The 13,323-nt window shown below is 42.8% G+C and overlaps 1 protein-coding gene and 3 non-coding genes across 5 annotated transcripts in view; 2 read left to right on the forward strand and 2 right to left on the reverse strand.

Annotated features, from left to right (window-relative positions):
* Positions 1-1,141: 1,141 nt before the first annotated feature.
* Positions 1,142-1,214, forward strand: TRNAR-ACG (transfer RNA arginine (anticodon ACG)). Its single transcript has one exon. It is a non-coding gene; the product is annotated as a tRNA-Arg (tRNA).
* Positions 1,215-4,313: 3,099 nt separating this feature from the next.
* Positions 4,314-4,386, reverse strand: TRNAR-ACG (transfer RNA arginine (anticodon ACG)). Its single transcript has one exon. It is a non-coding gene; the product is annotated as a tRNA-Arg (tRNA).
* Positions 4,387-5,449: 1,063 nt separating this feature from the next.
* TRNAY-GUA (transfer RNA tyrosine (anticodon GUA)) lies at positions 5,450-5,539 on the forward strand. Its single transcript is given in 2 exon segments — positions 5,450-5,486; positions 5,504-5,539. It is a non-coding gene; the product is annotated as a tRNA-Tyr (tRNA).
* A 6,747-nt stretch (positions 5,540-12,286) lies between these two features.
* Positions 12,287-13,323, reverse strand: part of DNAJC5B (DnaJ heat shock protein family (Hsp40) member C5 beta) — a 38,890-nt gene continuing 37,853 nt past the window's right edge. Inside the window, exon 4 of one of the 2 annotated variants that reach the window (XM_065399499.1) lies at positions 12,287-12,381. In XM_065399499.1, the coding sequence (XP_065255571.1) occupies positions 12,287-12,381 (95 nt within the window). The remainder of the gene's footprint in view (positions 12,382-13,323) is intronic. The other variant, XM_065399501.1, reaches the window with a different exon arrangement.

Genomic DNA, 13,323 nt, shown 5'->3' on the forward strand with positions numbered 1-13,323 from the left:
GCTTAGTCTTGAAGCCAGATATGTCTTTTGCCCCCACTACTCCCCTTGGAAGGCTGTTCCAGAACTTCACTCCTCTAATGGTTAGAAACCTTTGTCTAATTTCAAGTCTAAACTTCCTAATGTACAGTTTATATCCATTTGTTCTTTTGTCCACATTGGTATTAAGCTTAAATAATTCCTCTCCCTCCCTGATATTTATCCCTCTGATATATTTATAAAGAGCAATCATATCTCCCCTCAGCCTTCTTTTGGTTAGGCTAAACAAGCCAAGCTCTTTGAGTCTCCTTTCATAAGACAGGTTTTCCATTCCTCGGATCATCCTAGTAGCCCTTCTCTGTACCTGTTCCAGTTTGAATTCATCCTTCTTAAACATGGGAGACCAGAACTGCACACAATATTCCAGATGAGGTCTCACCAGTGCCTTGTATAACGGTACTAACACCTCCTTATCTTTACTGGAAATACCTCGCCTGATGCATCCCTTATGACTTATGCCAGTATAGTTATTCCCCTTTCCTTATGGAAAAGGCTATACTACTACAAAGCACTTTTATATCAGTATAACTGTGCTCACAGTAGGTGGGGTCATATCACTTTATCAATACCAGCATAATTAAAGTAGTAGTCTAGCTAAGCCACAAGTGTCTGCTTTTGCAGACCCCTCTGTAAAATCAGCTGTTTAGATTGCAAGCTCTTTGGGGCAAAGAGCTGATCTCATATTTGCCTTTAAATAACCTTCCACACTTTTGATACTATATAAGTATCCTCTAGCTCTTCGTGCTCCCTCCAGCTCTACCTTATCCACCCTAAAGGCAGGTTTAAACTTAAAATGCTGGCTCAGTGCAGCTGTAATGAAGACATTACTATGCCAACAGGAGAGCTTCTCCTGTCAGCATAGTTAATCCACCTTAGCAAGTGGCGATAGCTATGTTGATAGGAGCGTTTCTCCTGTCAACATAGCACTCTTTACACCGGGGATTAGGTTGGTATAACTGAATCGATCAGGAGTGATGTAGTTCTACTGATGTAAGTTTGTAATATAGACCTAGCCTCTGTATACTGTTACCCTAATGCCATATTTATAAGTTTGGGTAGAATAATACTATATGTCTCTCTATTCATAATCAAAAGCCAACATTCAGGGCCAGTGGCGCAATGGATAACGCGTCTGACTACGGATCAGAAGATTGTAGGTTCGACTCCTGCCTGGCTCGAGTGTTCTTTTCTGTAAAACAAGTCTCCTGAATTATTTTCTTTCTGACATTTTACTAATTGATTACAGCTTGCCTGGGAGAAACTGCTGTTATAGCTAACGTTGCAAAATGACTTTCATTATAATTTACTAGTTTCACTCCACAACACTCTTAAAAACCCCAAACTTCTCCTTCTGACCTGAAGCTTCCTTTCTTGGTGTCAGGCCACTGGAAAACCTTTTGGTTTCTGTAAAATACTTTCTGCTGTTTTTTTAATTTCTCTTTTGCACTTTTTCACTTTAAATTTGGCATTTTTGTCCTTTAAAGTTACATTTTCATAGTGCAGCCATCACATATTCAAATCGAGCAGCACAAGTTCCCAATAAGTCATGAGAATTTGAAAAAATAACTTTATGAAGTTATAAATACTTGAACTGGGTTTTGTGGACATGCAGTAAATCAGGAATTCACATAGAGAGCTTGCCATTCCAAACTACTTCATAGTGTTCGCTTCCATCTGCAGCATGGCTTACTCTGGAGTGAGAGTTCTGTTGTATTCAGATAATGATACTGCACTTAGTACTGTGTACAATTTAGAATCATAGAATATCAGGGTTGGAAGAGACCTCAAGAGGTCTTCTAGTCCAACCCCCTGCTCAAAGCAGGACCTAATCCCAACTAAATCATCCCAGCCAGGGCTTTGTCAAGCCTGACCTTAAAAACCTCTAAGGAAGGAGATTCCACCACCTCCCTAGGTATCCCATTCCAGTCCTTCACCACCCTCCTAGTGAAAAAGTTTTTCCTAATATCCAATCTAAACCTCCCCCACTGCAACTTGAGACCATTACTCCTTGTTCTGTCATCTGGTACCACTGAGAACAGTCTAGATCCATCCTCTTTGGAACCCCCTTTCAGGTAGTTGAAAGCACCTATCAAATCCCCCCTCATTCTTCTCTTCTGCAGACTAAACAATCCCAGTTCCCTCAGCCTCTCCTCATAACTCATGTGCTCCAGCCCCCTAATCATTTTTGTTGCCCTCCGCTGGACTCTTTCCAATTTTTCCACATCCTTCTTGTAGTGTGGGGCCCAAAACTGGACACAGTACTCCAGGTGAGGCCTCACCAATGTCGAATAGAGGGGAACGATCACGTCCCTCGATCTGCTGGCAATGCCCCTACTTATACAGCCCAAAATGCCGTTAGCCTTCTTGGCAACAAGGGCACACTGTTGACTCATATTCAGCTTCTCGTCCACCGTAACCCCTAGGTCCTTTTCTGCAGAACTGCTGCCTAGCCACTCAGTCCCTAGTCTGTAACAGTGAATGGGATTCTTCCGTCCTAAGTGCAGGACTCTGCACTTGTCCTTGTTGAACCTCATCAGGTTTCTTTTGGCCCAATCCTCTAATTTGTCTAGGTCCCTCTGTATCCTATCCCTACCCTCCAATGTATCTACTACTACTCCCAGTTTAGTGCCATCTGCAAACTTGCTGAGAGTGCAACTTACTAAAGTTGTAAAAGGAAAAAAAAGCTATGATCTTGATGTAAAGATGATAGAGTGCTAAAACTAAAGCTCTAACTGCAACATTTATCAGTGATCATGGGGCTTGTTCACTGTAAATTTATGGAAAAATTTATTAAATCTACAAATATTTGGTATTTTGAGTATTTCTTACCATTTCAATTATGTTAGCTTCCTGATCAAAAATGATTCTTCTGTAAACATACTGAAAATGTCACATATACTTTAAAAATATCTTAGAATTAAGGCTAAGATTTTGTCACAGAGGTCACGGAATCTGTGACTTCCAGAGAACTCTGTGACATTTTCTGCCTCAGCCCTGGGGCCATGGGGCTGGAGCTGTCAGCCAGGTGGTGGGGACCCCTGCATCTCCGAGCCATGGGGCAACAGGGTACCCCAGAGCTCCCAGCCACCATGGGTGTTGGTAGGGACCCCTGCATCTCTGAGCCATGGGGCAACAGGATACCCCAGAGCTCCCAGCCATGGTGGGCAGCAGGGGGGCCCCCAGAGCTCTAAGCTGCTGGCCCTGCAGCTCTGAGCTACCATGGGTGGCAGGGGAGACCCTAGCACACTCAGCCACTATGGGCAGTTGGGGGGAGCCCCAGAGCACCAGCAACAGTGGGTGCTGAACCCTCTTCCCTCCACATTTTGTCACAGTTATTTTTAGTAAAAGTCAGGGACAGGTCACGGGCAATAAACAAAAATAATTTGCAAAATACTTCTATATTAACTAGACTTCTTATAGTAATTTTCATAACATAAAACAAAGATCAGATGAATGGGGGGTCTAGGAATGAAAAAGTAAACTGCAGGTTAGTAAATATATAATATGGTCTGATATTTCTAAAGTATAACATCATCACCATGGAAAATAATTTATCATATGAATATCACTTACTGGATTCCCAGACCTAATTATTTCCCGCTATACTTTGTTTAATTAAAGATGATAGGCCAGATCAAAGATCAGTCAATGAATGGACCTATACTTTTTTAGGATCTGGCCTAAAAAAATTTATTTTCATAAAATAGCTGGGGGAAAAATGAAACCCAGTACTCACCACTTGTAGGTGAACTTTAATAGGTCGTTGCTCCCTGAAAAGCAATACTTTTGTTTTTAACAATACATGTTCCTAATTTTCATTTTCTATTAGGCCAAGAGTTGCCACGTTAGTATTTTTTTAACTGCTACCTAAAAGAAGCCCATGTTTTCCCCTACATTTCCCCAAAATAAGTACCGCTCTTAGGCAGTTGACTTTTCTAAAGGGATTTGGTATGCTTTTAAAATTTTCACCATTTCACAGCTCATTATGCAATCCCTGAATTTAATTGTTTGAAAGAATGCACATTTGTAATTCTTTCAAAAGGTTAACTATAAATGGGGTAAAAATACTTTAATATTTCTTGCAATTCCAATTTACCAGTTCTATTGTAGGCCACTGTTCAGTTGTGAGCTGGGAGTTCTGTTGGACATGCAGGCATAAAGGTAGCATGGCTGTTCAGCCAAACAACTATGTGTTTCCTCCTCATATTTAAAACAAGTGTTTCTTTAATATGCCTGTAAAACGGAGTTTTATCAGACAGAACAAAACACACACTTGTCGAGCCAGGCAGGAGTCGAACCTACAATCTTCTGATCCGTAGTCAGACGCGTTATCCATTGCGCCACTGGCCCATGACATAAGTGAAAAATATCTGAGTATCAAGTAAAGGGATGAGGAAAGATGCTGGTACTGCCCATTCTCTCCCTAACCACCCTCGACATAACTGTGGTGCAAGGTCCAGACTATCACCCCCCACCCTCCGAGCCCTGCATATAGAGGCACTGCTTGACAAGGCACAGCCCTTCTCCGCCCCCCCCGCCCAGAACACTGTGAAGGCCATGAACAGCCCCTCCCCCAAACTGCAAGGCAGCACCAGGCAAGCCCATCATCTGCCCCTCGCACACAGTCCAGCACAGCCCCACCCCCGCTGCAGAACTGCACTACCAGGCAGCCCCCTCCCGACACACACACTCTGCACAGCAAGGGACGGTCTCACTAACACACCCCAAGGCGCGCACACCCGGCACCGCGGGGCCAGGCACGGCTCCCCCGGGCACACACCGCACCGCGGGGCCGGGCACGGCTCCCCCGGGCACACAGCCGGCCCCGCGGGGCCGGGCACGGCTCCCCCGGGCACACACCGCACCGCGGGGCCGGGCACGGCTCCCCCGGGCACACAGCCGGCCCCGCGGGGCCGGGCACGGCTCCCCCGGGCACACACCGCACCGCGGGGCCGGGCACGGCTCCCCTGGGCACACAGCCGGCACCGCGGGGCCAGGCACGGCTCCCCCGGGCACACACCGCACCGCGGGGCCGGGCACGGCTCCCCCGGGCACACACCGCACCGCGGGGCCGGGCACGGCTCCCCCGGGCACACACCGCACCGCGGGGCCGGGCACACACGCACACTGCATTGCCAGTCGCGGGACTCCCAGACACACACACACCCTGCGGCCAAGCACGGAGCCGTGGGCCTCGCCCCAGTCCGCAGTCTCTCGGCTCGGCGCAGGGCCCCCAGCCGGGGTCTGTGGGGGCCCAGATTGGACCACCTGGCGATTCGCCCTGGGTCACCAGGCCCGCTCAGCGGCCATGCGCATGCGCCTTGTAGCACTAGCAAAACAGTTTGCGCACGCGCTACGTTAATGCCGATTCTCTCAGCTCTAGTGTGTTACTCAGGGGCTGCTGCTTCATGTCCCTTCGATAGCTCAGCTGGTAGAGCGGAGGACTGTAGAGGAACTGACTGCGGGAATCCTTAGGTCGCTGGTTCGATTCCGGCTCGAAGGAGACTTGTATTTTTTTCCCATCCATCTTTATTTGCGCTTTAGGACATTGTTTTAATGTCGCGGCTTACAATACTGACTCAGGTAGTCGGAATGATCGCTGTGTTCCAACATATGACATATGTAATACTTGTGCAAAGTTATAGGAAATAGATAATAGTTTTAAATATTTTATCAAAATAAGACAGAGCTGCTTTTTTTTGTGCTGGAAAAGGACATTTTTGGATCTCTTGTTCACAGAGGCAGGCAGATATCATTTAACTTGTACCTTCACGCTGCTCAGCACTTGTAATTACAGATGGACTCCCAGTGCAAATTTCAGTCCCAATCCAAACTTTTGTAAAATGTGGGAAAGTTTGGATCCAGTGATTTTGTTTAGGCCCAGCTCTACTTTCACTAGGATCTACTCCAAACAAACACGCAAAAAGGTGGTGGTAAAAATGGATGTTGTGCTACCTTTATGTGAAAATCAAAATCTAATAAATTTGTTGAAAGGAAAAAAAGGCATAGTGTTTTTGTGCCATGTTATATTCCCTGATGAGGCAAATTGCTCCAGGCAAATTCCTACACCTATGTTGAAACTCTGTATTTTTATCTAGATTAGGATTTGAAAGGTGTTAACATGTATATTAAATTAGCTAATTTGTTAACAGCCTAGTGTAGACCAAGAGAGAGTGCCTTGCTTACTCTAGTCTCTGAACTCGGGTTAGCTAACACATGTTAATTAACTCGTCAGGTAACATCTTTCAAATCCTAGTCTAGATAAAGAGACTCAGCAGAGGCAGTAGTCTGCCTACACAAAATAACTTGCAGGATTGAGGCCTTTAATAGTAAATTCTTCAGGACAGAGTCTGGGCGTGCACACTGTGAGTGCTATCATAATACATTCTGTTTTCTTATCTCTGTTATTATTGGTAGATTCTCCTTTGTTATGCCTAACCATACAAACTAACAGTTCTGCAGATCACCATTTCTTTGGTTCCTTCCTTGAAGATGGCCATCAAATATGAACAAGCTACCTGTTCTATGGCTATCAGTCTTACTCTGAGGAGCTTGGGAAGCGAGTATCTGTTCATCTCCTCCCAAAGTGGAAGAGTATGTTGTAATCTAAACTAAGTGAGCTCTAAGGGTATATCTACACGACAAGCGCTGCAGTGTTGCAGCTACCCTGCTGTAGTGTAGACACTTGCTGCAGCAACAGAAGGGGTTTTCCGTCACTGTAGTAACTCCACCCCCTCAAGGGGCAGTAGCTAGGTTGATAGAAGAATTCTTCCGTCAACCTAGATGTGGCTACATTGGGACTTAAGTCTGCTTAACTACGTTTCTCAGCCAGGGGTACCCCTGAGCGACGTACCTGGGTTGACCTAAGTGTTAGATGTAGATCAGACCTAATAGCGCATGAGAAAAAAAAACTACAGATGTGCTACACCCACGCTTTGGTCTTCCTTGCCACTTAGCATCAATGCACCAGACAGCTTTTTCATTTGAATTTTATACAATAAATCAGCAATGCCAAGTATATATTTAATTGTGCATATGTTTTGTCATTCCATCTTCCTTGATGGCTCTAATTCTGAAAATGGGGGAAAAAACATAAAAATTCTTGACTAAAATTACATCAATATCTTGGATATGAAATCTTAAGGAAAGGTAAAATAATGAAATTAAAGCCCACAGGCATGTTTGAAAAATGTCTCCTATTAAACAGTTTATTTTATTATGTATTTATGTTACAGGGGAGTAAAGTGCACAAAAAGTTTAAACAGCAGGTTAAGTTTTTGCTAGATTTTAATCTTTAAAAATATTTCTCCCATTTTCTGTTTTGTGTGCCCTGGGTCTGAATCATTCTCCAAACAGTCAATAGAACAGATCTCATATAATAGATCCAGCCAAAACAGTTGCTGCTCGGGTAATTTCCAGTCACTTGATTGGACTAAGTAACATTGTAGGGGGAAAAAAATCCCTCACTTTAGCAGGCATAGAAATGTTTGGCATCTTGTGCTGCCACCTTCACAAGGGCAGAGTTCCCTGTGTGAAATCCTTTGTTCACTGAAGACAATAGGAGTTTTGCCATTGACTTCGATAAAGCCAGGATTTCACCACCTGACTCCTCAGGCTCTTTTCATGAGAAAAACGTTGAGGGATTCTGCCAGCCAATCCCAAGCATTATTGCATGGGCCATTGACTCCCCACAACCAGTAACTCAGGAAAGAGCTGGAGTAACGCCTCATGATGCACAGTGTAGGTGAGAACTTTAAACAATCTAAGTGATTGTCTACATGGGAAATTTGCCAAATTTCCCCATCTAGATAAGTAGCATCCTGCACTGTAGAAAAAAGAAGGCATTTGCAGCTGAAGTTCTGTTTTGTTTTGTTTTTACTGCATTGGGTAGGTTCATTTGCCACATGCCAACTTTTCTGCCAAGTAGCTCCTCTTGGGAAAACAAAGTTCTTTTAGAATTTACCAGCTTGGAAAGTCACCATAGACATTTTGTATGGATCAGGATCTTATTGGTTATTTTGGCTGTTACTAGAACAACTTTTTCTTAGGGTAGAAACATAAAGGTGTGCTGTAATTCTTACACATAGGGAGTCTTTATTATTCAGAAAGTGTTTGACAGCAAAGGTAGATTTCAAATACATAGTATTTTTCATACAAATAAATGCAACACTATAGAGCAAAATATTTGCAACTATATGCTTTCAAAAGATTAATAGTATTTCAACTGGACTTTATATGGAAGCAAATCATGTAATCATTGTTTCCACTTTAGAACACCTTCTAAAAGCAAACAAAAGCAAAAGAAAATTAAATTCATATTTATGGACCAAATCTGGACATCCTTATTCAGTTTTTATTATGTCCTCAGATAAGCAGACTCTCTGACTTCACTGGGACCTACAGGTGCCCAACCCTCTGAAAATCAGATTGCCTTTATTTAACTGCCTAAATGTGGATTTAGGCAACCAACTTTAAAAAGGTTGACCATAGTTTTTATCAGTCTAATAGTGTCATTTTAGCAAAGCCACATTCTTTCAGAGACATATCCTGAAGCCTGTATTCAGAGTTGCTGGGGTTTTTTTTGACAAAGGCTGTAACAGTGCATAGTGATCCTTGCAGACAGAGCCCCACTTAAGACAGTGGGGCTCCCTGCAGATGCAGCAGTTGTCTGTGTGGATCACAATGCAGGATTGGGGCCTACATTCTTTCTCAAGCATCCTTTCTCCATTAAGAATGTAGTAAAAATTACAGGATTTAAGCCAAGAGCCCAAACCCTTTGAAGTCATTGGGAATCTTTCATTGATTTCAGTGGACTTTGGATCAGGCACTCAGGCCTAGATCTTCAAAGGTATTTAGGAGCCTAACTCCCAGTCTGGGCTTTAGCCCTTGTTTAAATAAAATAAAAATAAATACCTTTGAAGATCTAGGCCTGAGTGCCTGATCCAAAGTCCACTGAAATCAATGAATTATTACCTTTGGGTCTGATTTGCTGCAACCATAGTAATCAGTGGTGAAATTCCCATTGATTTCTATGGGAGCAGCACCTGTAAGATGATTTTTATATACCATGTGTAACTTTCATCTAGACTTTTAACTGGATACATTTTCACATTTAACTCTATACAGGAAACAGTCACTAGCATTTTCACACTTTCACAGTAAATTATTGAAATAAATTTGAAAAAGTGTACTTAGAAAATCATTTACACAGCATGTGTAATATGTATCCGTATAGGGCCAGATTCTCCATTCCAGCACAATGGGCTTATATTGGCTTCTGTAGTGTTACACCAGCATAAAATCAGTGTAAAGGAGTAGAACATAAGGCCCACAGATATGTGTGTGTGTATGTTTGAGGATGTATGAATGTATATAAATACAGTGGGCTGCATTCTATCCATAAGATATATGCATATACATCTCCCACTAAAATCAGTTGAAGTTGAATGTGCATACCTTGGGACAGAACTTGATGCATTAGAGCAAGGGAAGTAAGTATGTGCTGTATATGTGCAGGTAGCATAGGGCCTGATAGAAGTAAATTGGAGTACTATCTCTGATTACAAGGGTAGAAGTAGCTATAATACCTGCACAGCTTTATGGAGATATATACTAACTGAGTATTAAGGGGTTTTAAAATATCAGTGTATCATAGGAACTTTAAAGGAGCTTTAAAGAAGGTAGTATTTAATGACTTTGGAATTATAGTTACTGATTCTTAATTATAGTTACTCCTGCCATCCATCTCCATCCTCTGTTCGTCAGAGGATGGAGATGGATGGCAGGAGAGAGATCACTTGATCATTGCCTGTTAGGTTCACTCCCTCTGGGGCACCTGGCATTGGCCACTGTCGGTAGACAGATACTGGGCTAGATAGACCTTTGGTCTGACCCAGTACGGCCTTTCTTATGTTCTTATGTTCTTATGATTTTAGCTTTATATTTAGCTGCAGCTGAATGGCATTTGATGTGAAAGGTGGGAAGAGGAGGAAGAAAATGTTTCACAACTACAGAATCCAATTTTTAAGATAGAAATCATTTAAACTTTTGATAAACAATATATTCCCTGTATCAGAGGGGTAGCCGTGTTAGTCTGAATCTGTAAAAAGCAACAGAGGGTCCTGTGGCACCTTTAAGACTAACAGAAGTATTGGGAGCATAAGCTTTCGTGGGTAAGAACCTCACTTCTTCAGATGCAAGACCCTGGTTTCTATAATTTAGTAGCGTATTACATCCTCCCCAAGACTGAATTGTGAAAAGAGGAACCACAATAGCAAATGCACAGAACTGGGGTGTGACAATGATTGATGGAATATTTTCAGGAAAGAGAATATAAACTGCATAAAGACGAAGCTAATATGTCAAAGCAGCGCAGTGCTAAGTTCAAGATTTCTGAGCTAGTGCTTTAGCTCTTACAAACTAGGGGTCTGATTCTCCTCCCACCTGCTCCAGTTTTACCTTGGTATAAATCCATTGCCTTCTAAAGAGATGTACTTCATTTGCTTCAGTGAAGAGAGAAGAATCAGACCCTAGATTTTAAATTAAAACCATACAATATTTTCTTGTCTCTCTGATGAGACATTCATAAATTACACATTCATACATTACAATTTCAACCACAAGAGTTTTGTGCAGCAGTGCACTGCTAGTAAAGACTATATTTTGACTTAAAATGGAACTTTAAGTGTATTAAAGGACACATTTATTATTAACATACAACTTGCCCAAAATTTGTCTATACAGAATGGTTTACATGTCTAAGACGTGTCAGTACCATGGAATCAGGGCTGGAAATATCTTACAACAGTGTGCTGGTTAAACAAAGCAAAGAAAGCCTGCTTCTGGAATACAATTTAAACCTGATTGGGTAATAATTATATGATTTGAAGTGCAATACATGTATTATAGACTTGTAGCAAAGCAGAGGGTGGGAGAAATGGTCACTGGATCAAGGCAAGATTATTAAGAGAAGCAAGTTCTATCTTGCTCTGCCTCCCTCTGCCAGGAAGCTACCTCCTGTCCTTTCAGCATGACTGCCTCCTTCTCTTCCTGTCAATTCCTGACCCCACCACTCAGCCCATTTTTTGCATGTCAGTAGGACAGTTGGGAAAGAACAAGTATAAAGCCATCAGTAAGGGGAATAAGTAGGCAGGCAGGCAATTGTCTGTTGACTCGGCTGAGGGTCATCTTCCATCCCATCCCAAAGGAGTTAGGGAGCCGAAAGGTAGGGAGTTTGAGGAGCCAAGGGCTGCATGAGGTCACAGGCATACTCCCAATTAAAAAAAACAACAACAGAACTTTGATATGTGTCTCAGATTGGTCAGTCCAAGATGAGGGAGAGATGCTGCTGCCAAGTCTTACAACTGGCAAATAGGGAGCATCAACCATCCACATCTGTGTGGTATTTTCCTGCCGGTCTCCTGCTTCTGCTCGTGTGCAGGTGCTGTAATGCACATGCACAGAATCAAGACACAGAGATCATGTGCATTTCAATTAGGAGATTAGTCTCCTGGGTTTAGGCTGAACTGCCTTCTGACTATTAAGCTCTTGGGTTTGGTAATCATGCCCTGTGCCAATCAGAGAACAGCTGACTCAGCTTCTTTACTGCTCTGGTCCCATCCCCAGCAAGCTTCAGTCTACTAGGCAGACTAGTGCTGTCATGCAACACTCCCTCTTTGGCAAAGTCAGACCCTTTCTGATACCTACCGTTCCTTTGCTGTCTATTGAAAACACTTGCATCGTTTCCTCAAAGGAAGCAATAGCATTATAAATGGTCTCTACCCTAAAACTGTGTGGCAAACTAAGAACATTACATTGTCAGACAATGACAGAACTGGTGCCTTCTTGAGTGGACTCAAAGCCCTAATCAGGGAAAGTCCTTGCTTAGGTGAGGAAAGGGAGCTCCATTTAAGGGGAGATGAGAGAGAGGAATATTATTGTATTGAAGGGATAGCTTGAGCTCAAAAGTGTTAACCCCCTTCAAGGGCAATATGCTAATCAGTATAACAGTATGCTAACGGTAAGTATCTCAGTGCAGAACACAGAGGATGGGACTGTTCATTTTGAAGGCCCCATGAGTTAAAGAGTCTGCGTCCACAGGAAATTACATTCAAATTATCTTTGCCTAACTTAAAAATCAAATACAAATATGGAAAAAAATTACAGTGCTTTTCAATTAGCGTTTCTGTACCCTCTTTGTGACATTCCTACTTAGAGAGCAAACTGCAATCAGACTGTACTTGCTCTTGCTTTATGAGTCTGTGTGATAGCTGCGATGGCCATCTCCGATTAGTTGAGTTTTCTCATTTGCATTTGTCGGCTGAAGTATGATTGGAGTTTCTCCATCTAAATCAAACAGAAAAAAACAACCCCCTCTAAGCACCATTGATTTGATACAAAAGTCAAGCTGCCTTTCTTGATAGAATGACTTAGCAAAAATAGTAAGATCTAGTGTACTGTAGAATGATCTTTCAAACAATCTTTCATCTACAACCCTTTTAGGGTCCAATCCTGGATGAGTAAGGGCTGCAGGATAGAGCTCTAAACAGCCGTATGCACACCAAACAGAATTCTATGTTTACCATCAATGTAATACTTACACTGAGCCTATGTATACTTTACCCAAATGTTCACATAGGAAGTTATGTTGCTATATAAACCAGTGTGCCACATAATCCTTTTTCAGTTTGCTTATTAATTATTATTATTATTACACCATCATTTTACCTGATGCTTTACAGAGATTAAAAAGACCATGATCCTTGCCCCTAACATTTACAATCTAAGTGCCTGCTCCTGCAAATACTATTGGGTGTAATGATTACTACGGTGAGTTCTTTAGACTGACTATAGTGAATACTACCATGATAATTAGGGCCCTACCAAATTAATGAAAAATGTGCCATGGACCATGAAATCTGGTCTCCCCCCGTGAAATCTGGTCTTTTGTGTGCTTTTACCCTATACTATACCGATTTCACAGGGGAGACCAGACTTTCTCAAATTGGGGATCCTGACCCAAAAGGGAGTTGTAGGGGGGTCACAAGGTTATTTTAGGGGGGATCATGGTATTGCCACCCTTATCTCTGCGCAGCCTTCAGAGCTGGATGGCCGAATAGTGGCAGCTATTGGTCGGGCGCCCAGCTTTGCAGGCAGTGCCCCACTAGCAGCAGCACAGAAGTAAGGGTGTCAATACCATACCATGAAATCGTTATTTCTGCACTACTGCTGGCAGTGGTTCTGCCTTCAGAACTGAGGTCCCGGCCAGCAGCCGCCACTTTCCAGCTG

This window comes from Emys orbicularis, chromosome 2, assembly GCF_028017835.1.
Source record: "Emys orbicularis isolate rEmyOrb1 chromosome 2, rEmyOrb1.hap1, whole genome shotgun sequence".
Classification (NCBI taxonomy): domain Eukaryota; kingdom Metazoa; phylum Chordata; order Testudines; family Emydidae; genus Emys; species Emys orbicularis.